Source organism: Enhydra lutris, unplaced genomic scaffold (assembly GCF_002288905.1).
Source record: "Enhydra lutris kenyoni isolate GAN:26980312 unplaced genomic scaffold, ASM228890v2 scaffoldscaffold17, whole genome shotgun sequence".
NCBI lineage: Eukaryota > Metazoa > Chordata > Mammalia > Carnivora > Mustelidae > Enhydra > Enhydra lutris.
The window spans coordinates 50,834,042-50,861,707 of NW_019154101.1; the positions used below are offsets into that span (position 1 = coordinate 50,834,042).

Sequence of the window (27,666 nt, forward strand, 5' to 3'; positions counted from 1 at the left end):
CTAAGTAAATAATAATAGGTCAAGAATTTTTACAGAACCAAGATCATCTAATACCTGGACAGACAAGAGCAAGCAGGAACACAAAAGCTAATCCTTCATGACTACAGATAGCTCAGAACTAATACTTAGACTTCAGCTGGCTTTGGCATTTTAGGCTCTCACACTGTGCCCAAGAGTAACAGAAATCACTCTGGGTGCTGGTTTTACTGTTAGTTATCAACACTCAAGTATGAAACTGTGTAGAGCATTTTTCTGATAAATTAAGTTATAAGTCTTGGTCTGGTTAGTATCACTGCCAAGTTTTAAGTTTGGTGTTTGGTTTTTAAAAAAGAGTCTGAGAATTTGGGTTAAGCGTACTACTTATGCCAATACTCTGTGCAACTAAATGAAATAGGGGGGACAAAAGAGGGAGGATGTGGTTTTGCAGGCTGCAAAACTCCATGTGCTATGTACGGTCTACATATATACCATAGATAATTACAGTCTCACCATGAGGAAGTCAAAACACTCAGGGAGCCTTCATTTCCTACTATATGTAAATCTTACAAGCTACGGATAAGTTTCTTTTCATATTGCTTTCAGAAAAAAAGAAAAAGGAAATACATTAGACCAATCTGAGTATGCTTTAACTTCCAGGATTCATCACACCATATGTGCAGACACTTGAGATGATGACAGAGTTAAGCTTCCTAGGGTCCTAGAGTCAAAGAAACTCTGCTGACCCCCACTGCTAAGCAGGTGCACTCCTTCCACAGGGGGCAACATTTGCCGATCGGTCATGGTCCCACTCGGTGAGGACCCCAAGAAACTTCCTTGGGAAGAAACAATTTTCTCAGGACTGGCAGCCAGTTTGGGGGATGTGGAGAAATTATATCCATACAAGGCACAGGGGCTGTGTAACCTGAACGTGTTATACGAACCCTGATGGGTCTGGTTAGCAGCAAAGGCGTTGCTGGAGGGTGAAGGCATGATGTACTGAAGCTGGGGGGACATCCCCGAAATCTGCATGGAAAGGCTGGTCTGTGGGCAGGTGAAAGTGTCCCCATCTGTGCCACCCATGGACATGTTCACCGAGGCGCTGCTGCTCACGCCCACGTAGGAGGGAGTCCTGGGCGCGGCAAAGGTCTCTCCGCTCTGGTTGGTGAGCCTGTTGTAGGTCTCGGCCAAGGATGTGCTGTATCGGTTGAGGGTGAGGCCAGAGCGGGCACAGGCAGAGTAGTCAGCCGGGGCCAGGCTACACAGCTGACTGGTGTTGGGCCCCAGATGGAAGGCAGGGGAGGAGCAAGGGGAGCCAGACAAAAGATGAGGGTGGGTGGCAGGAACGCCATTCCCAGAGCCTTGGAGCAACGTGGAGGAACTTGTATTTCCTACAAAAGAAGTTGAAATGTAAAGAGCAGCGACTCCACAGCCATGTTTTCCTTTCAGTTTGGTGAACATGAGCTAGACCCAGCTTGTCACAAGGAAGCCTACATTGAACGATAAAGAGGAGAGGGTCTTGGCTCTCAAGGAATTACAATTTAACTGAATTCAGACTGAAATATTTTAGACACAAATCCTCTCAATATTTCCAAGGCATATGATCTTGACCAAGGCAATCACTGTTTTTTTTTTCCTTAATTGCAGAAGGTATCAGGACACTGCCTCATAGATTTTTCACATTTTCTCCCTCCATTAGTTTTCCTCGAGTTCTCTGATTTTCTATAATAAATATTACAAACACTGACTTCCCTGGCATCTTTATAACTTACATCTTACTCTGTATCTTGTTCCAAAAGTATAGCCATCACCTCTCTTCTTTCCGTATTTCACTCCTTCAGCAGACCTTGCTCTGGATCAATATGTTTTCTTGCGTGAAAATGGAAAGAATTCCAAAGGAAGAGCCAAACTGGTCAAAGACACACGCTGCCTCAAACTTATCTTCAGCTGCCCACTGAAAGCTTATGTGCCTCAATGGCTAGACCACACGGGGCTATTACAAGAAGGCAATAATAGTCTAGAACTTCAAAACTCTCATTTCCAACCAGAAACAGGTTGGTGAATCACAAACTTGTGCAAGAGCAGAGGCCTGCCAGATAAACAGTCTTGTGACATGGAGAGGGTGGTTGACCCTGTGTCCAAACAATAATGATGGTCGTGGCTATCTCCCACTCTCTGGATTCGCTGGCAGATTGATGTCTGCAAACTTGACAGAACTTAGGGGGAGAGGAGAATTCCAACAGACTGGACAGGTTGTAAAGCCTTCATTGCTCCAGCAACTATGTTTTATACAGCTTCTCAAAATAATCAGAAAGCCCAATCCAGTCAATGATAATTATCTAAAGCCCAGCATGTTAATTGTCACTGGGGTGCTGGGCAGGATCAGGCGTAAAAAGCCCGAGTGCAGGAATGGGCTGAGGGTCTTACCTACCAAGCAGAGGAGGAAGTGTCATCCTTTTTGCATGCAGCTCCCTCTGAGGAACCACTAGCCTGAGCTTGGAGGAATCACTCAGAGGTGAGCCCAGGAAAGTCTGCCTGAGCATGCCTGACCTCCTCAGCATAAATCCAACAGGCAAACCCTGCCTAGAGGCCGTTCTGCTGAAGGAAGCAAAGACAGAAGCTGGCAAGAAAGGGTGAACTGGGACCAGCACGGGCGATTCCCTGTGAGGTGGGCTTGGCACAAGAGCCCACAGTCTGGCTCTAATTCTAACAAGAGATTTAAGGGTGAGGTAAAAGTCCTGAAATACATTGACAGTCTGAAACATTCAAGACTTAACCTATGACCACAAGAGCCATTTTTCTGGTCCCCATCCCCATTCCTCACAGAAAAGAGATGGATCCCGTAACAAAAGGATGTTGGTGATGACGTCGCCATTGTGGAAGCCAATGACGTCAAGCGTATTTTTCAGCACCTGAGCTTCCAGTCAAGAAACGCCTGCATCTATGACCACAGAGACTTTGTGTTTTACCTTGCTTGGGAATTCCAGGGATATCTTCAAAGGTGAGAGTCCGTAGTGAAGGTCTCCAGAATGCATATGACTCCACAAGGGCTTCCAAACCCATTCTAAATGGAAGGATTGGGATGGAGGTGGACAAAAGAAGCCTCATTAGGAGCAGTTGGAGCTTTCGGCAGTAATAAGCAGCTCAGAACACCTCATTGGTGTTGACAGTGTCCCCCCACATTGGTAGGGCAAGAGCTTGGCACAGGCAGAAAGAAAAGCTTCAGAGATGGGCTACCATTCTGTCACCAGGAGCACAGGATGATGGAAACCACCCAAGATATGCTGTTAACATTCTCAGAAAACTAAGCCAACCTCGGAGAAGAAGAAGCTGTCGCTCTGTGCTAAGGAGTTCAGGTGAGGCCCATCCTAGCTGATGGGAGTCCAAGGCTCTGGTGTGATCTGGAATCCACCCTCTCCCCCATAACATTACTTCTCTCTCTGATGCGGAAGGCTTCTCCACAAAAAGACTGACCCTGTAAAGCCGCTTTTTCTTAAGAGACATTTCTGTCCATCATTTGGTCCCTTGGTAGCCAGCTTTAGAAGAGCTCTCATCCAAAGAAAAGCAGCTTCTCTCTGGGGAGGGGCACAATCTCCATCATACCCAGTGCTGCCAGGATAGTCTCTCCCTTCAGCAACAGGGAGTCCAGGCAGGTCGGGGGGCAGCACTGACCTCTCAGCCCAACATGCAGGAGGAGTATAGAAAGGTGATCTCACATGCCGGCATACCATACCATGTATGGCTCTGGTATTAGCATCAAACATTCTTCTCCTGTCCCTACATACACTTAGTGAATGGATACTTAAAGAGACAGGATAAGTTGGTTGTAAATTATTTATATGATATATACAGATATATCTATATATCTATCTATATCTATTTATCTATCTATATATGTTTGAAAACAAGGGTAACTACTCTGCATATATAAATGTATGTGTCTCCTCCTATAAGTGATCCAGAGTGCCTCTTTCCTTATATCACTATATAATATTTATATATAAAAAAAACTAAGTCTTCTAGGTTCTGGAAATGAGGCATTTCACTCAACTAGCCCCATTCTTAAGACCTTGTTAGTCTTCCCTCAACTACCAAAGCCCTAAGCAATTTGTTAATCTTAACATTGTGATTTTCACAAAACATAGAGCTCTGTTGTAGAAAATATCTGCATTCTGAGTATCAAACAATATTCAGACTTCTCTTGTGATTGTTAGAAACAGTTTTATTCAACACAGATAATCTGTTTTTAAGGCAAATGTTCAAGAGCGGGTCCTTAGGGGTGCCTGGGTGGCTCAGTGAGTTAAGCCTCTGCCTTCGGCTAAGGTCATGATCTCAGGGTCCTGGGATCGAGCCTTGCATTGGGCTCTCTGCTTCACCCCCTCTCTCTGTGCTTGCCTCTCTGCCTACCTGTGATCTCTCTCTTTGTCAGATAAATAAATAAATAAAATCTTTAAAAAAAAGAAAAAAAAGAGCAGGTCCTTAATCACTTGCACTCAACTTGCTACCTCTTCTGGGTACCTTGCATCCCTAAGTCAAGAACTATGAGCCCAAGGCTAGAGGAACCCTCTTGCCCCAGAGTCCTACCACCTACACAGCATGGTGAAAACTCTCCAGACACTCAAAGTAAGTGATATGGCAGATAAAACCACCTTACACAACTTGGCCCACTGTTCTAAGGTTTTACATGCTGAGTGTTCAGAGTATAGACTCCATTGATGTGCTAATGTCCTTCATGACTCCATGGAGCATCACCACCCCAACTTAGTGCTAGAAGGAGACAGCAGTGTATGTGTGTGGGGGGTGGTACTGAGGGCACGCCCAAGCTCGTGTGCATACATACACTGCCCTCGTAGGAGTCTACACATGGACCTGACTCATCTCTCAAATCACAAGTTCAGGGAGTGCTGCTGTGGGAGCACTTGCAAAAGCCATCACCAGCCCCACACAGGTGCTAGTACGGGGCTGCCAAAGGGGAGAGCAGGGCACAAAGTGGATCTGCACCTGCCTTCCACCTGGGCTGCATGGAGCGTGAAGTGCAGAATCTAGCTTTGGATGTAATCAGTGATCTATGGAGAAAGGACTATTCCATGGTGAGAACACTGGATTGGGGGTCAGGAGAACTGGGGTGTGGCTCCAACTCCTTAAAATTCACTGTATGACCCTAAGTAAATGTTTTAACCTCCCTGGACTTCAGTCTCCCACAAAGTCAGGAGCAGACTACAAAAGTTCTGCATCCTTTCCTAGCTCTAAAGTTGTTTGTTCCTAAGTGATTTTTCCAAAACCAGACATCATATCTGTGGCTGACTATGAGCCAAATGCAAGCCAGATTGACTCAACAATATATTATGCACATTAAAGTATTGATTTGGGGGTCATTTGGCCGCTTGTTCAGTCCCAAAACCCCATGTTTCCTGCAGGTTATGTTTAATACTCAACTGATGAACGCTGGGCACCATCTATCTGATCGCTCTTTATTTAGTTTGTGTCAGGTTTTATAACTTTCTAGAAACAAGCTTTTCTAAATGCTACAGAATGTTTTTATTACCACATAGATGAGTTTTAATAATCTTAGATTTAAATATTAAGGATACCAAAGTGGTCATGGAGTGGTCTCGAGGGGAGCTTGCTAAGAGGTAATTAATAAGCATCCATTAGACTTAGACACTCATTAACTATAGAGACGAGTGTTACTGCATTATGTGTTTTAGCAGTGTAAACTCCATTACGCTTCAAAGACAAATCCATCCACCCAATTCCTGAGGAGACATTACTGATCACCACAAACATGTAACCTTCAGCTTTAAAGAGAAGGTTCTAAAGATGACATATCTACAAGTGATTCAACTTGGAGCTACTGACAGTTTTCTTGAGGCTGCTGTTTCACACTGCAAGTTCCAGAAAGGATTTCAGATATTTTGCAGGAAACAGTTATAAAATATTTAGTAGCTGAATCTGGACTTTTTAAAAAAGGCCTTCATTTTCTCCAGTAATAGAGACTTTTCCCATCTAGTTAAAGGAAAGATAAAAGGCACCTCCCGTAGGAGTGCAGCCAAGGTGATAATTTATACAAGATGCCTTTGAACAATTTCCACATTTTATCACCACCCTAATTTATGCTATCAAATGGCCAAGTTTATTTAGTAAAATGGTTATGTTTTTCCTGAAGTATTTAAAGCAAAGAAATTTCTGTACCTTCCTGAGTAAAAAATTTTATAGGGTCAAATCTAAGGCCTAACTGAAGAATGAAACTATTCTCAGCACATAAATTCTCTTTCACGTAGCAAATGTCTTGCAGGAGAGCTTTTAAGGGCTGAAGCTACTGATTCCTATAAAACAGGCTGTAGAACCATAAATAACCAGGAAGGGATAATTTTTAATTAAAGCAAATTGTTTTATAAAGTTAAAAAAAAATACAAGTCCCTGTTTATTTCTTGTGCAGCTTAATTTGCTTATTTCATATATGGGGAAAAATAAAAACAGTTTATATTGAAAAGTAGTAACAATAACACAACAGACCAGGGGTATTAAAGAAATAAAATGAACTTTTTCTCATGGGCTTTCTTCTCTATTTATATGAAAAAAAAAAAAAAAAATCACTCCTTTCCCAAGCCCGCAACACCAATGCACCCTCCAAGTCTTACATATAACTTAAACTTTTTTTTTTAAGGAAAATACATAAGTTAGAAATCTGTAAAGCTGACCAAATTCCCTCTTCTCTATACATGAGTTTTTGCATTTATCAATGGAAAATATGAAAATTAGCTTTCTAAATAGTATTGTATATAAATATTATATAAATATTTAGCCTTCCAAAATGAGCACTGAAGACCTATCATAAGCAGGAAAACTAACTTTAATGAGACAAAAAGTAAAATTATTCATTTCACTAATAAGAAAGCTATATAGAGGCAACATAATTTTCTTGTACTAAGATATTGTTTAAACATTTGGAGCAGGACAAAAAATTTAAAATTTAACAAAATTTAAAAAGTGTTAAAACATAATTCCTATGTTCTGTGTGTCCATTAAAACTTTTAAAAGTTTTAGGGTCAGGAAAGAATAGTAGCAAGAACCACAGACGCCACACCTTGTAAAACAAACGGAAGGAAAAAGTTCATATCAAAGCTAGCATTCTGACCTCATGATACCCAACAAGGGACTTAGTAGTTTATTTTCACCAATCCCACTGATTCTCTTCACTGACCATATTCAAATGCCTTTTCATTATGCTGACATTTCTAGAATTCTTCCTGAAAACTTCTCCTATGCATCTTATCAGCTCACTTCTGTTTGTAGGTTTATTCACTATTGGTGTCTATCCAAATACACCTTTTAAAATATTTTCAAACGTATTGCTTCAAAACTGAACCCACGGTATCCAAGCAGTGTGATTCCCCTAGTGTCAAGAGCAGTGAGGTGTCTGCTAGGTCAATCCTACAGGAGAGCCTGGACACGGTTCCTGGCTGTGTATTCCTCAAACCTCAGAGCTGCCTTCATGGAGTTTCAGTGATTTTTATAAATGTATTCGCTGCTTAAAAAAAATAATGAAATGAAAGAAATGCTAGACCCTTAACAAATACTATACTGCTACCACCAAAACCACAAGAAGATTCCATCAAAGCATTTCTCAAGGTAGAAAAGAAGTCACCCCAAAGGCTCCCATTAGTCCCTCAGGAGTGACCTTCTCAGTTACTAAATTATTCAGCTTTTAGAAATGCCTCTGGACAGCAAAGTTAACCAAGAGCCAATGGAACATAACAAAAGCCACGCAGAGTTGTTCTCACATTAAAAACATCTAAAAAGACAATGATTTCAATATATCAGACAACAGGTATTATAGGAATACTGCAAATCTTCCTACAGAATAAAGAATTCCAGAGGGAATTACTAGTGCTATCGTTAATCGTTTTGTTGATGTACCTGCACCAAATTAAAGGCTACTCTACTCTCAATGCATTTCAGCTGGATTCGAGTCCTCATGCTTTGTGGTGTTTAAACAATGTCCCTGCATACAAGAATATTCTGCAAGCACTTGGCGGTGTTCTGAGAAAAGATCTCTGTCTGCACCAGCTTTGCCCAAATAATCGGCTAGAAGACTAAAAATCTAGACTACCAGCTGACTGTTCTCTCTCTACAATTTTAAATCAAACTGTCCCTAAAACAAAACAACTGGGGCTTTCAACTTCCTATAGAGGTAGCCTATACCAAGTTTTCGAGAACACCAAATTTTCAAGAAGTCTTAGAATAATTTCTGGAGGACAGTAATAAAAACTTCTCAAATATTTCTTTTTAAAAGCTTTAAAAACATTTAAGTCAAAGTCTTACCCTGAAAAGGCATCTGGAGCACGTTAGTCTGTTATTACTCTCTATTACTATCAATACTTATCTTAGAAAATATTGCACCAAACTCTATTGGAATAGAATCACATCCATAAATTAAAAGCCCATGGCACACAGACAACGGCGATCTGCTTTTTGATAAAAGTAACAGAGTGGAATTCATTATGGTTGTTCTCCCTCCTTATACAAACACCATAAAACACGACACAGGGAAAATAAACAAGTGTGTGGCTGTCAGCGCAGCCAAGACAAATTTGGAAACTAAAGAACATCAGCTCCCTTGGTAATGGGGCGTTAGTTTCATATTCTAGTTGGAAATCTGAGGGAACGGAACCCCATCATATTCCGAAGACAGAATCAATAGATTGTTGTGACGTCACTAAGTAAATTAGAGAACAACAGCAGGTGTAGTGAGGCTACTGACTTGGAATATCGAAGCCCCGGGGCCCGAGAGACAGGTTTCCTTAAGGTCCCTTCAGAGGTAGCATGCACTGTGCACCCAGAGGACTTGCATTTTTCACCCAGCATCCCACATCAAAATTCACCTTAGGAATGGGCAGGCCATGGCACTAAGCTAAAAAATAAAGTACATCCAAGGCCCAGCGGTACCGACAAATTTTAATCCTCATCAGAAAATTATTTCAAAACCACGTCAGTGGTTAACTGTTTACCTTGTAATGGAAAATTCACAACAAAAAGTCGAATGTATTTATCAGAACCAGAATGTTCTTCACTAAGTCTTACCTGTTACGCCCAGAGTCTCGAAAGCCTTTGGCAAATGGATTCCTATCTATCTTCAGCCGAGTAATCTGGAGAGTACAAAAAAATCTTATCAAATACTATAAATGTCAAGTAAGGCCATTAAAACAGAAATGGTGGAAGAACTACAAGTAATTACAAAATTACAAAATTATAAAAGCGTTCCTCTCCCCTATTTCTCAGGTATTTTATTATCTTAGCTGCAAAGCTAGAAGAAAATTTCAGAAATCACCTAGACATTCATCTGCTATGAAAAAAAATTCCCCACCCCTGTTTAAACTCTATAATTAAATCAGTTTTTCATTTAATATCACTAGAGAAGGAAATTCTGAATCATCTGTTGATAACCTGTCCTTTGTTTGACAATCCCTCTGAACTAAAAGCTCTTCCCTTTAACGCTGTCACATGGTTTAATGCCTGTTCCTCTTGGTAATGGGTAACAGCTAATAACCAACTTCTACCTTGTCAAGTTCCTTGTAACACCAGAATGCCATTAAGCCCCTATGCATCCCTCTCTTCTTCAGATTTAGGTAATACACACTTCTTTAACTTTTCTGCCTCTGTATTTTTCTTTGTCTCTCTTTGGATCATCTTTATGGCTCTCATCTGAAAATTTTATTCTTTCCTCTGTTTTCTGTTGAGTTCTGACCTGGTCAGAGCCCTACAGTGAATGTCTAACCAGAGCTAACAACTACTGGAAGGCGCTAATGAGATTAAAATTTATTCATGTAGTAGAAATAAATGTTTTAATTTAAACAGAAATCTGGGGGTGGGATTTTACAAGTGGTCTAATAATCTCCATTAAAAGATATTTTTAGTTATACCATCTTGTAATTGACACTAATAACACCTCATCTATTTCATTTTTTTTTTATGATTTTATTTATTTATTTGACAGACAGACATCACAAGTAGGCAGAGAGTCAGGCAGAAAGAGAGGAGGAAGCAGGCTCCTGGCTGAGCAGGGAGCCCGATGCGAGGCTCGATCCCAGGACCTGGGATCATGACCTGAGCCGAAGGCAGAGGCTTAACCCACTGAGCCACCCAGGCGCCCCAACATCTCATCTATTTCTTGACAGATCTCCACCTTGCCCCACGGAAGTTACAGCCTGTTCTCTAAGAAGCACATCATGCTTTGTTTTCTATGCTCTTTGGTTTAGTGGAATCTACAAAGTTAATGAACATACTTCTGACAGTGCCATTTTGGCTTAGTACAAATGAACACTATTGGATAACACTAAGGAAAAGAAAGGGTATCTCTGAAAACTCATTCATAATCCCCCTCTACTATCCCAAAGGAATTCTTGTGAGTTCATTATAGCTTCATTCTTTGTTCATTTAAACAATATTTAAATAACATTACATACTTTAAGTGTTCGTTTAAAATAGGATTTCAAAAAAGAGTAGAGATTTATACAATGGTGCCTTGTCTAAATAGAGATGTGTTACTATTGCCATTATTTTTATTACTGAGTGCATACTATGTATGCTGTACTAAGAATTTTATATGCATATTTCATTTTATTCTCATGTAGTTATTATCCCAATCTTATGTTTTCTTTTAAACCAAGGCTTAAGTTTCCTGTGATCATAATGTTACTTGTCCATACACCTAGGCTGGGACCCTGGGCTTCAGAATCCCCATGCTGTTAAACACCACCAAGCTAAGCTGCTTATCAATTTTCCCTGAGTTCTTAAAATAGGAGCCAGGAAGTTAAAAAATGAACATCACTGCATTTGGTCATTATCAATTTCCCTTCTTCTAATTTTTTTACCCTATTAATCGATTTGTCAGTTTGTCCATTGGTATTAGTCACCAAAATGTACCAACAAGCCCACTGCATCTCATTTATTATATCACAGAGGCTAGGAGAAAAATACACATTTGACATTGTTAATCTGTTTGTGTTTGAGAGACAAAAAAAGAGACAGATAAACTGAGGTTGCTTAAAAGGTACTGAATGTCTCTGCTCTTTTCTCCTCATGTGTTATGTTTTTCCTCAAAGAAAAAAAATCATTTTTGCATCTAACATATTTTAAGAATATTTTCCTAATTATCCAATCCTTCTAAAGGTTAACTTCATGCTCCTTCCTCAAAGTCTATGTAAAAGCATAACAATGTGAGTGAGAGGACAGGACGGCTTCAGCTGTGGGGCTGGCAGCTCCACATGGATGAGGGCAGATGCGCCTCCCAGCCCCCAAGGAAGACGCAGGGGACTGGATCCAAATCTCCTCATAAGCTTTAAAACAACAAAAACCACAGCCGAGAGATTATAAAGCCTTAAATTTTAACTGAGATGTAAATAAATGTAAAGAGAAGTGGAGAACCAAAAATACTTCTCCTGACCACTAAAATTAAAAAAAAAGGAAAAAAAAAGTCTACCACAGACCACATCAGTCTCAACTACATCAGTATTTTTTATGAAAACTGGCCATAATTGCATGGACTAAATTGCCTTGAATCAATTTTCCACCTATTTGACTCAGCCTTAAAGAAATACATACACTTACATATATTAGAAAGAAATATTTCACTTTTGAAATTATTATTAATTTTATGAAAAGATTACTCCAACACTGCTGATCTCTCAGGCTATAAACGTATGTGTCATCCTCCCACAATTAGAGCATATCTTGAAGAAATAGCCATTTTTGTGTATATACCAAAATGACTATGTAAGATAAATGCTTCTGAAATATTTCTTATAATACATGGGTTATAGTTTTAAGACAATGTGAATTATCAAATCTTATGCTCTATGATACAATCCAGGTTTCATATTCTACATATCTATTTCCTAGCAATATACATTTTTTTTGTTTTTTGTTTGTTTTTGTAATGAAAGAGAGAGAGAGAGAGTGAGTGGGGGGAGGGGCAGAGGAAGAGGGAGAGAGAGAATCTTAAGCAAGCTCCATGCCCAGTGCAAAGTCTGACTCGGGACTCAATCTCAGACCCTGAGATCACGACCTGAGCCAAAATCAAGAGTCAGATACTCAACCAACAAAGCCACCCAGGAGCCCCCACATGATTTTTAATCTTAATTATGACATCATGATTCGACATCCCAAAATGGAAAGCAAACCTATACTATTCATCATGAGACACATTCTTTTCTAAAGAAATTCTCACTAGAAGTAGCCTTACTTGGAGAATCATGAAATAAAAAAAATTGTTTATGCACACACACACACACACACACACACACACACACACACACACACACACATCCTGGATGTCTTATATGGCAAATGCTTTACTTTATGACACTTCATAACATTTAGATACAGTGAAAAGGATAGCTAGCTTTCCACTGACACCTGAAACAAAATGTCTAGAAAGATAGCGATTCTGAGAACAATACCTGCTGATTCTGATAGGCAGTAACCGTTGTGAAGACAGTTTCTGGAAAGGAGAATGTCTTTACTCCCTCTCCAGATGGAACAGGTTTGATGGGAGAAAGATCATCCCCGCAGTCTTTACGGATGACATGGACCCGCGGTTGGTATTTGTGCATAGAATGAAGAATGATCTGTATCAAGGAAAGAAAGCCAAATATATCAACAACTTCTGCCCAATCTCAACACCATGACTAAATATTTAATGTGTAAAATAAATCCCAGTTGGAAATGAAAATTTCCAAGGATGTAAAAGTGCCAATGTAACAAAGTATGTCAAAATTGGAAAGGGAGAGCTAAGAAGTTATTTGTAAAATATGCATGAAAATACAAAAGGAAAAAAAATAATTATTTTGGTGGAACACTGTGTACAACCATGAACCCATGAACTTAACATCTAATTTTCTGTTTATGCAAATATAAGAATAAATTCATCAGCATTTTATTTACAGTGAACCACATGGAACTTAAGAGTCCAAACCAGTAAAACTAAAAATGAGATTGAAATGATTATTTAAATTCCACCATACCCATCACCTAAAAACAAGCATTTGTGCACCAAGGGTTTCTTCAGAGAACATTTTTCCTCCACTGGTGACAACAACATGTCTATTCAAGGGCAAAAAGAATTCTAAGGATACCCAAGAGTCTGCCTTGTATGTGGCTTATGACATCCCTGGTTTGCCTGTAGAACCCAGTGTCCATGTCTGCATCAGAGGGAAACTTCCCAAACCCAGGCACCTGAGCATGGAAAAACTACTGCACTCAACTCTTCTAGGGAAATCTGACTACTTTCTACCCCATGATTCCTCTTCTGAGAATTTATCCAAGAACATAATTCAAATCCAAAAAAAAAGCACTCCATGCAGAGAGACGGGCAACGCACCATCTTACAACAGTGGAGAAACTATAAACCACTTACATGAGTAGATTGGCTAAGTAACTGAAAATCCACACAATGGGAGAGATGTTATTCAGCCATTACTAAGTGCTGTTTGGGACATTTTTAACCACAAAATAAAATGCTTCTTTTTAAACTTTAAGTGATCCAAGTTGTTTATAAACAATCGCAATGACATGAAGACAGTAAAAAGGACCCACAGAAAGATACAGTGATCATCTCTAGATAATGGGATAATGGGTGAATTTTTTTCTTTTTATGTTTTCAAGGTATACGATATGGAATTAAAAAAAAAAAAAAAAAAAAAAAAAAAAAAGCCTTACCCAGTGAAACTGTCTATTTGCTGCTGGGAGTCCACACTGAGGTATTCATCAATGAGTTTAGTTAACGGAGCTGTGACTTCCCTGAGTTACACGACTTGAATTCACGTTTGGGGAGGTGGGAGTGTTGAGGAGAGATCCTTAAAGTCTAAAACACAGTGGTTGAACTACCTCGTGTTTTTCAGGATCTGGGCAGTTTCACAAAGCCAAATTCTGAATATTTGGTCAGGCCCAAAACAAATAACCCTATATGTGGAGAATGTGTTTGCAGCCACCAGAGGATGTCTTCCTCCCCATCAGGCAGGTCTGGTGGGCACTGTCATTAGATCTGCTATGCGAGCATCTCTTCCACTAATAGAAAATTTGAGGGTAAAAGAACAAAACAACAGACCACCATGCTCGATGAGGGGCAGCACAAGTATAAGGAAAGGATAAGAGAATACAATAGCCTTCCTGGTCGCCTGTGGATACACACATGACTGTGAAAGTTCTAGAAGTTTCTTTTCAGGTCTAAAAAAAGGACAGAACTTCACTAAACCATTAATGGCTCACAAAAATCAATTGAAAAGGTTGCACTGGAAATTTTTTAAATAAACAAAATGATAAAGTAGAAACATAAAGCATGTTCCTTACAGTAAGGATAAGTACTGTTTGTTTAAGATTTTTATTTATTTATTTGACAGACAGAGATCACAAGTAGGCAGAGAAGCAGGTAGAGAGAGAGTGGGAAGCAGGCTCCCTGCTGAACAGACAGCCCGATGCGGGGCTCAATCCCAGGACCCTGAGACCATGACCTGAGCTGTAGGCAGAGGCTTTAACCCACTGAGCCACCCAGGCGCCCCAGGATAAGTACTGTTTTGCAGAACAGGATCTGTTTTCTTTGTGTGTGTTTGCACCAGGTCATAACGTAACATGAACATCTGGTTACGTGAGTCAGGTAAAAAGTCTCAAAAACATAGGTGTAAGATTTATTCTGATGATTCTAGTGATCAGCAAATTCCACAGTAGAAGAGAAACTGGAGAAAGCTACTTGATGTCAAACAAAAATAAGTACATAGCTAGTTTCAGAAAACTAGAATAAATTGACTTGGATTGAGGGAAACAAAACTGACTTGGGTTTCTGTTTACTTGTCAATGAACACAGGTTCTTGCTTCATGAAGTTTTTGTTCTCTCAAGCAGATTTCTCCGTATAGCTATATATACTTAAATTTTATTTCTTTCTTTCTATCCTTACAGAATTTCCAAAATGACATAAGTTGGGGTATACTGGGGTAGAGTATAGAAATAGCTGATGTATGCCTACGTCTGCACATTAAAGGGCAACTGCGGACAGTAATCTGGGGATCTTTCCAGCAAAATAACAGGCTTTCAATATTACCTATCAGAACTTATTATACCCCCGGATGTTTTCTGGGAATGCTAAGCAAGCTTCAGTTCTCCTGTATAAAATGACATTATTTGCTTTTTAATGATCTATCAAACTTATAATGATGAGTGGTCAATAACATATCTAATAAAACAAGTAGAACTAGGAGAACTACTGGCCTTATAAATAAGGAGACCACAATGATAACGCTGAAACTCAAATAATTTTTCTGATCTGCATGCTCCATGCTCTCTGTTCCGTTTAAAAGGAGGATTTTTTTTTCTTTTTGGCATTACCTCGTAACACAGATAGTCACATAGACTAATGTTTATAAACACAAGAATGTTGTCCCATGTGCAGGTCAATACATGTTTTATCCACTATAAAGACACTAGTTTTGAGTCAAAAGAAGTATGATATTGTGTGTTTGTTTGTTTTTTTTTCAAGATTTCATTCATTTATCCGACAGAAAGAGAGATCACAAGTAGGCAGAGAGGCAGGCAGAGAGAGAGAGAGAGAAGCAGGCTCCCCAATGAGCAGAAAGCCCGATGCAGGACTCGATCCCAGGACCCCGAGACCATGACCTGAGCTGAAGGCAGAGGCCTTAACCCACTAAGCCACCCAGGCGCCCCGATATTATTTATGTTTAATGTGAAGGGCCTACAGTGCCTGAAGTTGACAGACAAACCAGCTGTGCCTTACAGAACAACTCAATAAGGAAACATCACCTCCTGACTCTGGAAATTTTCTAGATGTCCTAAATGCTGGTGTGGGAACAAGTCAAGCAAAGGGCCAAGGAGGAGCAGCTCCCTGGCTCCCTGCATTCTTGATGACACCTGGTGCTGACTCACTGTAAATGGCAGGGGTCAAGACAGTAACACTGGATCACAAGCTCCGTAGCAAGATGGTCTTGGTTTTGTTTCACATGCGCTGTGTGTGAAACACTCCTTATACACATGCATGTTCAAGTTCATCAGCTCACCTGATTCACTCAGAATTCTCTGGTTCTAACACAACACATGAGAAAACCAAGCCTCGGAGACCCAAACTGATATGCTCATGAACATAAACATGTTGGATCTCCAAGCTGTTCCAAGTTCCTTCCATCAAGGAGATCTTGGCAATCCCCCCTGTGACACCATCCCTCCCCACCTGATTCTCAAGGAGAAAGGGGAAGACAATGAGGACAAACTTAGAGCTGGGGTGACTCTATGTCACTGACTCCTCAGCAGCTGAGAAAGTCCCCTGACTGTGGCAGACTGGCCATGCTTCCTTCCGAAGCACCCCAGCACTGTATTTGAGACCTATGAGCCCTGCCAAGGTTTAAAGACACCATTAAACGTCTTCTAATTTTTTAAAGATTTATTTATTTATTTGAGAGAGAGAGAGAACAGTGTGGGTGGGGGGGAGGATAGAGGCCTCAAGAGGGAGACAGAATTCTGAGCAGACTCCCCGCTGAGCATAGAGCACAACATGGGACTTGATCTCACAACCCTGAGATCATGACCTGAGCCAAAATGAAGAGTCAGATGCTTAATTGACTGAGCCACCCTGGCGCCCTTACTAATTTCTTAGGGAAACGCTCATCTAAATGTTTCCCTCCAGACAACAAATTCCAGATGAAAAGGGAAGCATGAACACGATCAGAAGGAGCTAGCTTACCCAAGCATGCTAACTGTCTGTACACTGGTAGCCCAAGGACCAGGCTTAGATTGTATACAATCCAACAGAAAGCGTACTACAGACTCACCAAGGAGTAAGCAGAGATGATCAAGTCTTTACAACATTCAGTGGTTAGTTGTGGACTTATAGGGCATTCCACTCGAGATTCTCACCAATATTCCTCTCTAAGCAATCCCTGGTATTTGGGAAGATGAAGTCACACTGAGGGAAACCCAATGGCTTGTAAGTTCATGTTTCATACAGGTCTAGGTCCAGTCACAGCCCTGTGAGGACTTGATTCCTACATTAAACACATCTGTTTAATAAAAATCCCATGTCTACATGCCATTCTCAGGTCACTATTTTAATGCTTCTGTATCTTTCGCACAACATGGGGCTTGATCTCACAACCCTGAGATCATATCTGAGCCAAAATGAAGAGTCGGATGCTTAATTGACTGAGCCACCCAGGTGCTGAGAACTGGGAACTGAGAGGCCAAAAAAAGTAAGAAAGCAAGTTAGAAAGTAAATTAGAAAATCACTTCTCATTTGAGTCTACAGCTTGATTAATTAGAAATTAGTGGTGCTTCCTTTAATATCGGGGGGCAGGAGACCCTCAACCATATGATGGCAGAGGGGTGAGTCCCTGAGAGGTTTCCGCATCAGGAAATGATAAAACTGAATTAGAAAGTCCCACCAGAACAGGACTACTGTCTTCCTAGATGCTGAATCACATCAACAGTGGACTAAGAAACAAATTCCTAATCTCAAATCTAACCTCATTGGGGGTCATCAAATGGCGTAAATAAATACAACAGACACATTCCTCATGAAACCTTCCCAGTCTCTCCTGGCTGGGGTAATGTGGCGTCAGTACTTCTCCGAGCCAATAGCAGGATTATCTGTGTGCACGTCTTCTCTCCCCATCTAGACTAGATCACTGAAGGCAGAGACTATGGCTTTTTATGTTATACTACCTTTTACAAAGTCTCAAAAAATACATGTTTTAAATAAATAATTGAAAAGAGCATTTTTCCTCCTATATTCTCCTCTAGAATCAACTGATTCATACATTTTCACCAGGTGTAAAAGCAATTTTCTTCCTTCCAAAATGGACAGGTATATATCTGTCTCTTCGTTTCTACACTCATTAATTACCTCCCTGTATTAAAGTATTACAACCTGCACCACAACCTTAAAAGAAAAATTTAACTGATAGATGATACATTTCTCTAAATTTTGCCTGTTTTCTGCTATATGTTTTTTGTTTTTGCTAAAAGCCCAATGCAGGGCTTGATCCCAGGACGCTGGGATCATGACCTGAGTGGAAGGCAGATGCTCAACCAACTGGGCCACCCAGGCACCCCAATTTAAATTATTTAAAGAAGTGTACTTTATTTATGACAGGTATATTTTTTAGTCCAGTTACCTCTTTAGAAGATATGTCCTCAAACTGTAGAACTTAGAAAAGTAGAGGATATTTAAGCTTTTGAAAATAAGTCACACTTAATGGCATTATTTTTAAATTTTCTACTCCAAAAACAAAAGACCCCCTCAATGAATATGCTGGCAAAGTACAGCCAGCTCCCTCAATGAAACAGTAGAAACTAGTGCTCCTTCCCTGAAGTCAAGTGAAAAGCAACTGTTACTACTTGACTATGTACATAAAGAATAAAAAAAAAAAATGAAGTAATGTACTAAAATATAGGGCATGGAGTTGGATTCAGAAATGAAATCTATGTTGATACTTCTGTGATTTTGTTTTAAATCATAAAAGGCAACAGATAAAAGCAATGTAAGATAGATGTATCTTAAAAATCCAGATACTGAATTTGTACCACAATGAAATTCATACTTGGATATTTTTATTAAGGCCAATTGTTTAAGATACTGTCTAGCAACTTGCAAATCATTTCCCATCGTAACTTTATTACTAGTTCATGACAGTTTGCATTTTTGTTTTAAAAGATTTGCTCATAAATATACTATATGTCAACCTTCGAGAAATGAACTAGTTGGCATGTATGATGTACACTAACTCTACAAAAGGCATTTCAATCCTGCCTCAACCAAAACCCTCTCAAATAACAAAAGCCTAATAGAAATGCTGGCTTACGATGGAAATCAGCGTGTATCCAGAGTTACTTATATTAAAATAATAACGTAGAAATTTTGCCTAGGAATAATATTGCAAAACAATAAGGGGTTAAAAATCACTGTATTATTGGAATGACTGACTTTGACTTATAAATCATGTTTCAGCAGGTTTAAGACTAAAAGAAATTGTTATTGTAACATATTTAAACACATCAGATGCCATCACAAAACAGCAGGGAACATGCAGATGAAATTCACAAATAGTGTAAACCTGGGCCATTACTGAGAAGCAATGAGCTTCAACTAGGAAAAGGGCCGAATGCAGGCAGGACACAATAAACCATCCTCCCTGTTAACCCAACTGTCAAGTATTCACATTTGGAGCATAATAATTAGCACCTCATAGTCTTTCAAACAAATGTTTTGGCTAACAATGTCTGCCTGAGATTCTATGATTTCAATACAAACGCAGTATCTAGTTTTAACCTATCACGCGTTTCGTAGGAGACGCTTCTGGCAACAGTCATTATCTCTGTTGTGAAGACAACCTTGATTTTGCACAGATTAGACACACGCTGATCAACAAACTTCAGAGAGAAATTCATGCCCTTTGGTCAAACAGGGTATAGGTCTGGCGACCCCCACTCCATGGGGGCACATGAGGGAGGCCATCTACTCACATGGCCTTGGTCATCCAGTTCATTGTTGGTGAGCTTCAGCTTGTCAAAGCTGATCACTTGTCTCATCCAAGTCTCTCCTGAGGCAGGCGAGTCTGGATGGATGTACACCCGTGGCGGCACAGGGGAGTCTGCGTTCCCCGCCACCATCCATTTAGAGCTGTGGTAAACATACCTACAAGGCAATGACAAGGCTCAGTGTACAGACTACTGTTTTCTGGTAATTTCCAAGTCCATTGAATCTGACAAACTGTGTATCTTTTATTTTTAAGTCTGAGAAACAACAATTTGCTCTTTACATCCAATACATATAAAATAAGATTTCAAGTACTCTTCAAAAACTCTCTGGGGCAGCAGTGGCCTTCTGACCTCTCAGAGTAAGTGATGTGTTAAGGATTTATGCACACTATCACCTCCATAAATTCAAGTACCTTAATTCTTATGATTCACTTATTCACATTAGACATTCCATCTGAATTCTGGTATTTTCCATTTTACATCTGGATATTCCATTGACAGGAAGAAACTATTGCTGTCGAGCTTAAAGTTGTCAAGCTCACCTTTAAGTAAATCTCAAAAATACTTGAGAGTTATACCTTTAAGTGTCCCACTTCTTTAAGACCACTTTCCATTTTAGGCAATGTACAAACGAATTAGGTAGATCAATGTACAAACGAATTAGGTAGATGATAGAAAGGCAAGGGGAAATTGTCAAAAGTTCCATAACTTTCATTTTATTAGAAAAAGAGTTTTAGCTATGATCATTTAGAATATTTTTGATTCTATTAAAATAAAAATTGGAGATAATACATTAAGTTTAACTTAAAATTTTTGTATAATCCAAAAATGTAGGTCTTTATCTCCTAAATTTCTCTTTCTCAACACTTATAAGAAAAGTCTTTAGTTTGCAAATATCACTAATCAAATATACGTCAAACTTTGAAAATGAAGGTATATCTGATTAATATTATTTTTCTAATTAAGGGACCAAACATCCTCTTCTGTTTGTTTATATGTGTCAAATATATTGACTCTACAAGAATAATACATTTAAATAACAGTGTTTCAGGTAATATCATAATATTTAATCGTGTATTCAGGTTATCATTTATTATTAACTTAAAATTCACTAATTCAAAAGCTAGAAACTAGTATATGATGATTCACTTAGAAAAGGGTATAAAATGAAGTTATATACCTAGGTGTTTTCCTTCCATTTGTATTTTAAGACATGACATACAATTTAAAGCAATAATTTGTAGATATTCTCATAAAATTCTACATGTGTAGTAGGCAAATTTCTTTTAAAAAACAGCATGAAACATTTTCATAACATCTCTGGTGAGGCCCTCTGTTTCAACTAATGTCACATATTTCACTCTCTTTTGAGCTCAATATCCCTTCTATTCTTTAATTCCTTTTCTTGGGAAAAAATACATAATCACAAAATTGAGAATAATTTTTTAAAAAGCTTCCCTGAATTGGTATGGCATAATTTCAGTAAATAAGTTCCTAAGTGCATGAGCTCCTGTGAATATTAATTTTGCCTCACAACAAATCACAAGCACTTTTAATTTGACCAAATACCACTCTTTGACAGCAGAGAATAAACCAAAAACTTATTTTTTACTACAGCTAAAAGTTAGAAAATAAAATGCAAATCTTAGAAATGCAAGGAAAAACTGTACTATAGTTATTCCCAAAATAAACAGAGTAATATGCTCTATCGAAACCTTGAGAAAGTATGCATACTCAACAGTTCAAAAATCCATACCCACCAAGAGAATAAATGCTACATGTTACAAATTCTCTGTGAAACTTTCTAAATACAATTGCTAAAACCAAATTTCTTGGAAAGCATTATAAGTGAAAACAAATTTATGATTTACAGTTTGCTTTTTTAAAATCTGACATCTTAATACCAATACTTGACATTTTTCTTGCATTATGTGAGAATAATAAGAACCAACTATGTAAAATAAACCATCCAAAATACATGAAAGATATTTGGAGAAACAGGAAAGAAATTTGGAAGAGAAAGGACTAATGTCTGAGCTCATTAAGAATTACATTATCTTTCGCAACACAAAACCCAGATTAGAATAAAGATTATAAACCAAGTATATTTCAAGATTAAACAGTGCCTTCTAGGTTCTGCCTTGTAATAGATAATTTTAGCAAACTCTCTAATGACTTATTTAATTAAAATAAGCAATACAATACAAAACACAAACAATAAAACTGTCTTTTTATTACCCATTTTTTTAGTATTCCATATGTTCCTGTACTAATTAAATCTGTATACTTTTGACACTGGTAAGCCTGTTTCAAACAAGGACCTCCCTAAGTTTTAAAAAGTGATAAAAATCAAATCTGACTTCATTTAAAAACTTACTAATTGCTCTAGCTGTTTATAAAAAGTAAAAAAAAAAAAAAAAGAAAGAAAGAAAAAATAGAAACAAGACCAAAATTTAAAGCAAGCACCTTCTGATCTTCTACTCAAAATTTCTTTTTAAATGTCAGCATTCTTAACTCCTCAGGAAAGTAAAAAAGCATTGTCCATTGAAAGTTGCTGATTTGCTTACTTGCAAAAGAAAAAGAGCAAAGGTTGGTTTGAAACTGAAGAATGTGTGTCTTTTCCAACTTTACTTGATATCCAGATAATACATCCTCTTTCAAAATCTAAATCTTACAATGTTCTTTTTTTTAATCTACTATTAACTACTAACCAAAAACCAACAGTAAATTAACAAATTCATTACCAGTTTAAAGATGTCCTAATAGCTTAATGAATTATGAGATTTTATCTTTCTAAATTCAAGAATTTCCTAAAATTAAAGGAAAAGAGCCTTCCAACAGTTACGATTTTTGAACACAACAAGAAAAAGGGAATTTATTTAAAGTTCAAAATAATCACAAAGAAAACGAAACATATCGTTGAATATTACCTATACCTACAAACTTAACATTTCCTCCAAAATTCTAATTGAAGAGTGAATCATTTTAAAAGACACAGTTTAGCAACCCTAAACTAGCCTCCATTTAAAGTTCTCAATACTTAAAGGACATTTCTGTATCCATTAGAAGCAAAACAATAATTAAGTTTCCACATTTAATGCAAGAGAAGGCACCGCGTGGGCTACTGGAACTGTCGGGGAGTTGGGTTATAGATCTAGAAATTCTACAGGCTTCTGGAAACAAACATCAGGGTTGTCACAGATGAAATAGGCACAGCCTGGAAAATCCTAGAGTATTCTTATCATGCTGTATCCATCGGATCACTGTACCTGTATCTTTTGTTGTCCACTGGCACAATGTCCATGGCAATGTAATACTGCTGGTGAGGATCTAGTCCTGAGATCTTCACTCTCATTGCTGGAAACATGCGCCTATGCACACGGAGGGGAGGAAAGAGGGTATGGGTTTTGTTTTTGTTTGTGATTAAGCAAGGAGAATGAATAAGCGAAGAAACCCCTGGAAACCTCTCGGTTTTTCATATGGACAAATTTATAGCATTCACTTTGATAACGTTAATTCAAAGAATCAGAACACAGGATGCATCAAAACTGAGGCTTTTAAATGTAATTTGCTGTACCCTGTCATGCACTGTGTTTACTGAAATGTCAGTACAGCTAAAAAGAATTTTACACTGAAGGAGTAATGGCATGAAAAAAAAGCAGATTGTTTTTTAAATAAAAATCAATGAGCATATTTACTTCAATAATACAAATGATAAAAATGTTCCAAAGTAGAAATAGAAAATCTGAATTTGTACAAGTGATAAAATATATTATAATGTGAAATTTTAAAAGGGTTATAAAAAACCACAAGGAGCCAATGTGCCATGCTATAACTAAACAATATGTTCTTTATTGAGACAGGACTTCCTGTCTGCAGCATGGTAAAGGTGAAGTGCAAAAGTTGCTCTAAATTTGAAAGGTATAGTAAAACTTCTTTATTGAAAGCAGAACTAAACACAATGTATATTTACCAAATCATTCCTCCCCCCACTATACCCTGGAAATACTTTCCTATTTAACCACACTTACTCAAAACTTTGCTAATTAAAACAAATAAAAATCTGCATTTCTTTAGGCTTCCCAGAGTTGCGTATCAAAGGAGATGCTAAAGTACACGGGCTATCTTTTAAAAAGGATGCAGTAGCAAGAATCTAACAGCAAATTATTGTATATGAAAAACAAATAGAGCAGTTCTTTTTTTTTTTAATTTCCATCTAATGATTTATGTCTAGGACCCTTCCAGTTAATTTAATTTTTGCTAATTTAACCTTATAACACAAATTTTAGCACTGTTATTTATCAAAAATTTTTTCTATAACAATAATGCCACTAAAAACCACTTCCAGAGAAAAGAAAGTCCATTATTCCTAAGTAGGCATGAGAACAGTTTAATATGCTGGCTGTTTTAGTGTTATTTCAGTGCACCTGTAAGATAAAGAGTAAAGGTCTTTAACTACATCCTTTATAAGACAACTGTTGCTTTGTGTTGTTGAAGACTGAATTTGGATCATTAATAAAAGCTCTGTGAAAACGTAGAAGGTAGCATATGGATTCAATAAAATATGTTTTTGTAATTTCTAATAAGTTTGGATACTTTTATGCTATCCAGGTTTTTGCCATGTGTACTCCCTGAAAGAGTTGCTGTGCTTTTTAAAGTTCCTTTTAAGGAAGATTATTATTCATAGATTTCACTGCACTAAACGAACTGAAAACTTTAAAATGCAAATATTTCTGTGCTTCCTTCAGATTAATAGTATCTGGCCAACAAATCTATTTTTTACTAACTAATGAATGTGCAAATTTCACAATTTCAAAAAATACATATAACTTCCTACAATTTTTCTTAGTATTCTTCAGCAAATTGAGACGAATGTGTTGGATTTCATTTAGAAAAATATATATATATAACCACGTAACCGGATCTACAAACGGAATGGTTTTTTAAAAAACGGGTAATTATTTTTGCAGGGATTATAATGTATTACTGATGATTCCAGTAACTTTTCATTCCAGTATAATATCAAAATAGCACAAGACATCACGTTCTTACATTGCTAGGAAATCTTTTGATAAAGAACCAGCCTGGAAGTCTGGAATCTAAAAAAAAAACAAACCATAGTTTTCTAGAGAGTAAACTGAGGTTTCTTTTTTTTTTTTTAAGGGGTGGGGAAGGTTAAGGGAAGTCATCTGTTCAGTAGTTCCAGAAAAGATAACTAGAGCCTAAACACATGCCTGGACGGACGTATACATAACCAGGAATCTGAGACTACACAGCACACGGAGTATCAGCTGCAGCCTCTGGCGCAGCCGCATCTGCGGCCACGCGGATTTTCCCCTAAAGTCCAAGACCGCCGCGGGGCTGTGCCCCTCGCCGACATCACTCTGCTGTAGGCGGGCAACGCCAGTCTCAAAAGTGAACCACAACCCGGGCCTTGTCTTTTCTGTCCAAAAATGCTAACCAGAGACTCCACAGCTCTGCAGACCCTTCTCCTTCCTAACCCATGGTGGGGGGGGTGCGGGGGGAGGTAAGGTGAGACCAGGGCCCGGGCGTTGGCGACAGATCACCCTTTACCTGCCCGCCTTGGTGATGATCATCTCCGTGCCGATCTCGTGAAAGCGCTTCCAGAGCTCTGCTCCCTGCAGATCCACCCGCGGGGCCTGCGGCGAGGGCAGCGGGGTCCCCGGCCGTGCCAGGGGGGGCGCTGGGGACCCCTTCGGGGATCCTCCCGGGGACGCCAACGGAGAAGCGCCCTGCAGGAACCCGTCCTCACAGCCGCCTGGGCAGCAAAGGCAAAGAGGGGTAACGGTGAGGGCTCGTGGGGAGACTGACCCCCGAGGGCTGCTGGGGAGACGAAGAAGGACCAGGAGAAAAGGGGGAACTTTCGTGCCTTGGATTCTTCTAACAAACAGGCCCGGGGTAAACACCCGCTCTGCCAGCCGAAGGGACTCGACGTGCCAGCGAGGCCTCCAAGGACCGTGAACCGCGGAGGCATGAGGGCCGCGTCCACCCCTCCCTCCGGGCCTCTGCCGGGTCAAGGCCCCAAATAAGTTCGCGCCGCCGCCGGGGTCTTGGATACATGGCCAACTGAGGCTGAGATGGATTCCCGAGTCCAGCGCCCCACTGCAGACCCCGACACACCGGCCACCCGAAACGCACGCAGAGAAACCGCCTGGCGTCCGGCTCCCTGGTGCGAAGTGCCTGGGCCTCCTTTCCCGTTAGGCGTCCGAGGCCCCTCGCCTTGGGCCCGGGAGGAGGCATCCTCTAGAAAACTCTTAAGCCTCCGCTCGCGCCAAACTCCCCGACCGCCCTTAGCACCCTAGCCAAGCAACGAAGGGGCGAGCAGAGCGCGAAAAGCAAGCCCACCGGGGCCGACGGCCTCGGCAGAGGGAATCTAGAGGGGAAGGGAAGGGCTCAGCTACCCCTCGGGAAACCACGTTTGCAAATACGCCTCCCTCTTCCTGGTTTGCCCAAACTGTTTAGGGCATTCGTTCCGGTTTCGGGGGGGTTATGCAGTCGCTCCCCCCACCCCCTTGCTTTTAAAAGTTAGGAAAGAAAAAAGAGCACCCATTGGCTGGAACCCCAAGGGAGGCAGATGCGGAAGGCACAGACCTGCCCCGCCGAAAGCCTCAAAGAGCCGCGGCCGAAGGCGCGGGTCGCCGAGTGGGCGGCGGCAGCCTGAGAAGCCGGGCTGGGAGCTGCATTTTAAACGTCGGGAGGGCGACCTGAGTTGAGCGGCGATAGCGGCCAGGTCTGCTGTGAACTTCGCGCGCGGACACCCAAGGCCAAAGCGCTGGTGGTGCACTGCCTCAGGCACCGAGGGGCACCGCGCGCGCGCGCGCCCTAAACTCGCAGGAGTTCAGGTTCTCCGCGGCCGTGCGGCCGGGCGGGACCGGGAGGGACGCGCCAGGAAGAAGTTAGGCGGGAAAGGGCCGACTCACCCGCGGCTCCGCGGGAGCCGCAGCTCCGTTCCAGGTCGGCGCAGCTCCGGGCTGGCCCCGATGCCGCCCCGGCCGGTGGCGGGAGTGCAGCGCCTTCGTCTCCCTCGGAGGAGCCCTTTTCCCCGGCGCCACCGCCGCGGCTGCAGCCTCCGTCATCTACCGCCACGGCCGCCTCTTCCGCGCCCAGCTTTCGTCGCTTCTTCTGAAGCTGTTGCTGCTTCTCCGCGCCGATCAGCGCCTCCACGGAGAAGGCGTGCGCTTTAAGGCTTAGCATGCTGCACGGCGAGCCCCTCCGCTTCTCGGCCATCCCCGCCGCCTGGCGCCCGCCCGCCCCTCACGCATATACACTCAAGCGGGCACACGTACACACTCGCTCTACTCTCCCACCAAAATCTGAACGACTCTCGGGGCCTCCCGCAGGCCGATCTGCCCCCTTCCCTGCCGCGGGCAAAAACAAATTTGGCGTTTCCTCTTTCTCGCTTGTGTTGGGATCCGAGGAACCAGCGACGCGCCCGCCAAGTTTCCTTCCCTCGGTCTCTCGCGCGCGCTCTCTCACTGATGCACTCCTTCGTTCCCACCCCCTCCACCTCCTCCTGCTGCTCCAAGATCTGCTTCGACTGATGCGCCAGAGAGGACTAACATGGGTAAAAAACACTCTGCGGACACAAATTAGGGATTGTAATTGAAATTTGTTGCCTTGATCTGTCAGCACTTCCAGGCAGGAGAGCGGTGGGAAGAACTTGCTCATTAGTGTCAATAAAGTGGCGAGGGTGGAGTCTGGGGCCCTGTCAATCACCGGGAAGTCCAGCCAATCAGGCGGCGCCGACAGCGCACAGTCCGCGCCCACTTCCTTACAAGGTCTCAAAAAAAAAAAAAAAAAAAAGAGAGAGAGAGAGAGGGAGAGAGAAAAGCGCCGCCGTCTGGCTTGGAAGTGCCAGCCCCGGGCGCTGAACCCGGTCAGTCTCTCTGGCTGCCACATCCCACTCCAGCCCGAGTCTCTAGTTTTCCTCACCCATTCCTAGGAAGGGTGAGGCTCCTCCTGGCTTTAAAGCGAGATATCACCAAGTTAGAATATCAAGAATCTTCCAAGAAACTTTAAACTCCAGTCCCACTCCTTTATCACTTAATATTGCTACAACTCAGAACATTTTTGAGTGGGGACAATTGACAGCCACCAGGCCCGTCTTTTCTCATTTAAACATTCCCGCATTT

General features: G+C 40.7%; 1 protein-coding gene across 1 annotated transcript; it reads right to left on the minus strand.

Annotated features, from left to right (window-relative positions):
- Window positions 1-354: 354 nt before the first annotated feature.
- On the minus strand, window positions 355-26,761 carry LOC111147690 (T-box 18). Its single transcript, XM_022503915.1, has 8 exons — window positions 26,455-26,761; window positions 25,088-25,292; window positions 22,783-22,884; window positions 19,499-19,670; window positions 12,438-12,605; window positions 9,061-9,125; window positions 2,946-3,040; window positions 355-1,367 (listed from the first exon to the last, which is right to left on the minus strand). Exons 1-8 carry the CDS (start codon window positions 26,759-26,761, stop codon window positions 643-645), a joined length of 1,839 nt encoding a protein of 612 aa, XP_022359623.1. The 3' UTR covers window positions 355-642.
- Between the last annotated feature and the right edge of the window lie 905 nt (window positions 26,762-27,666).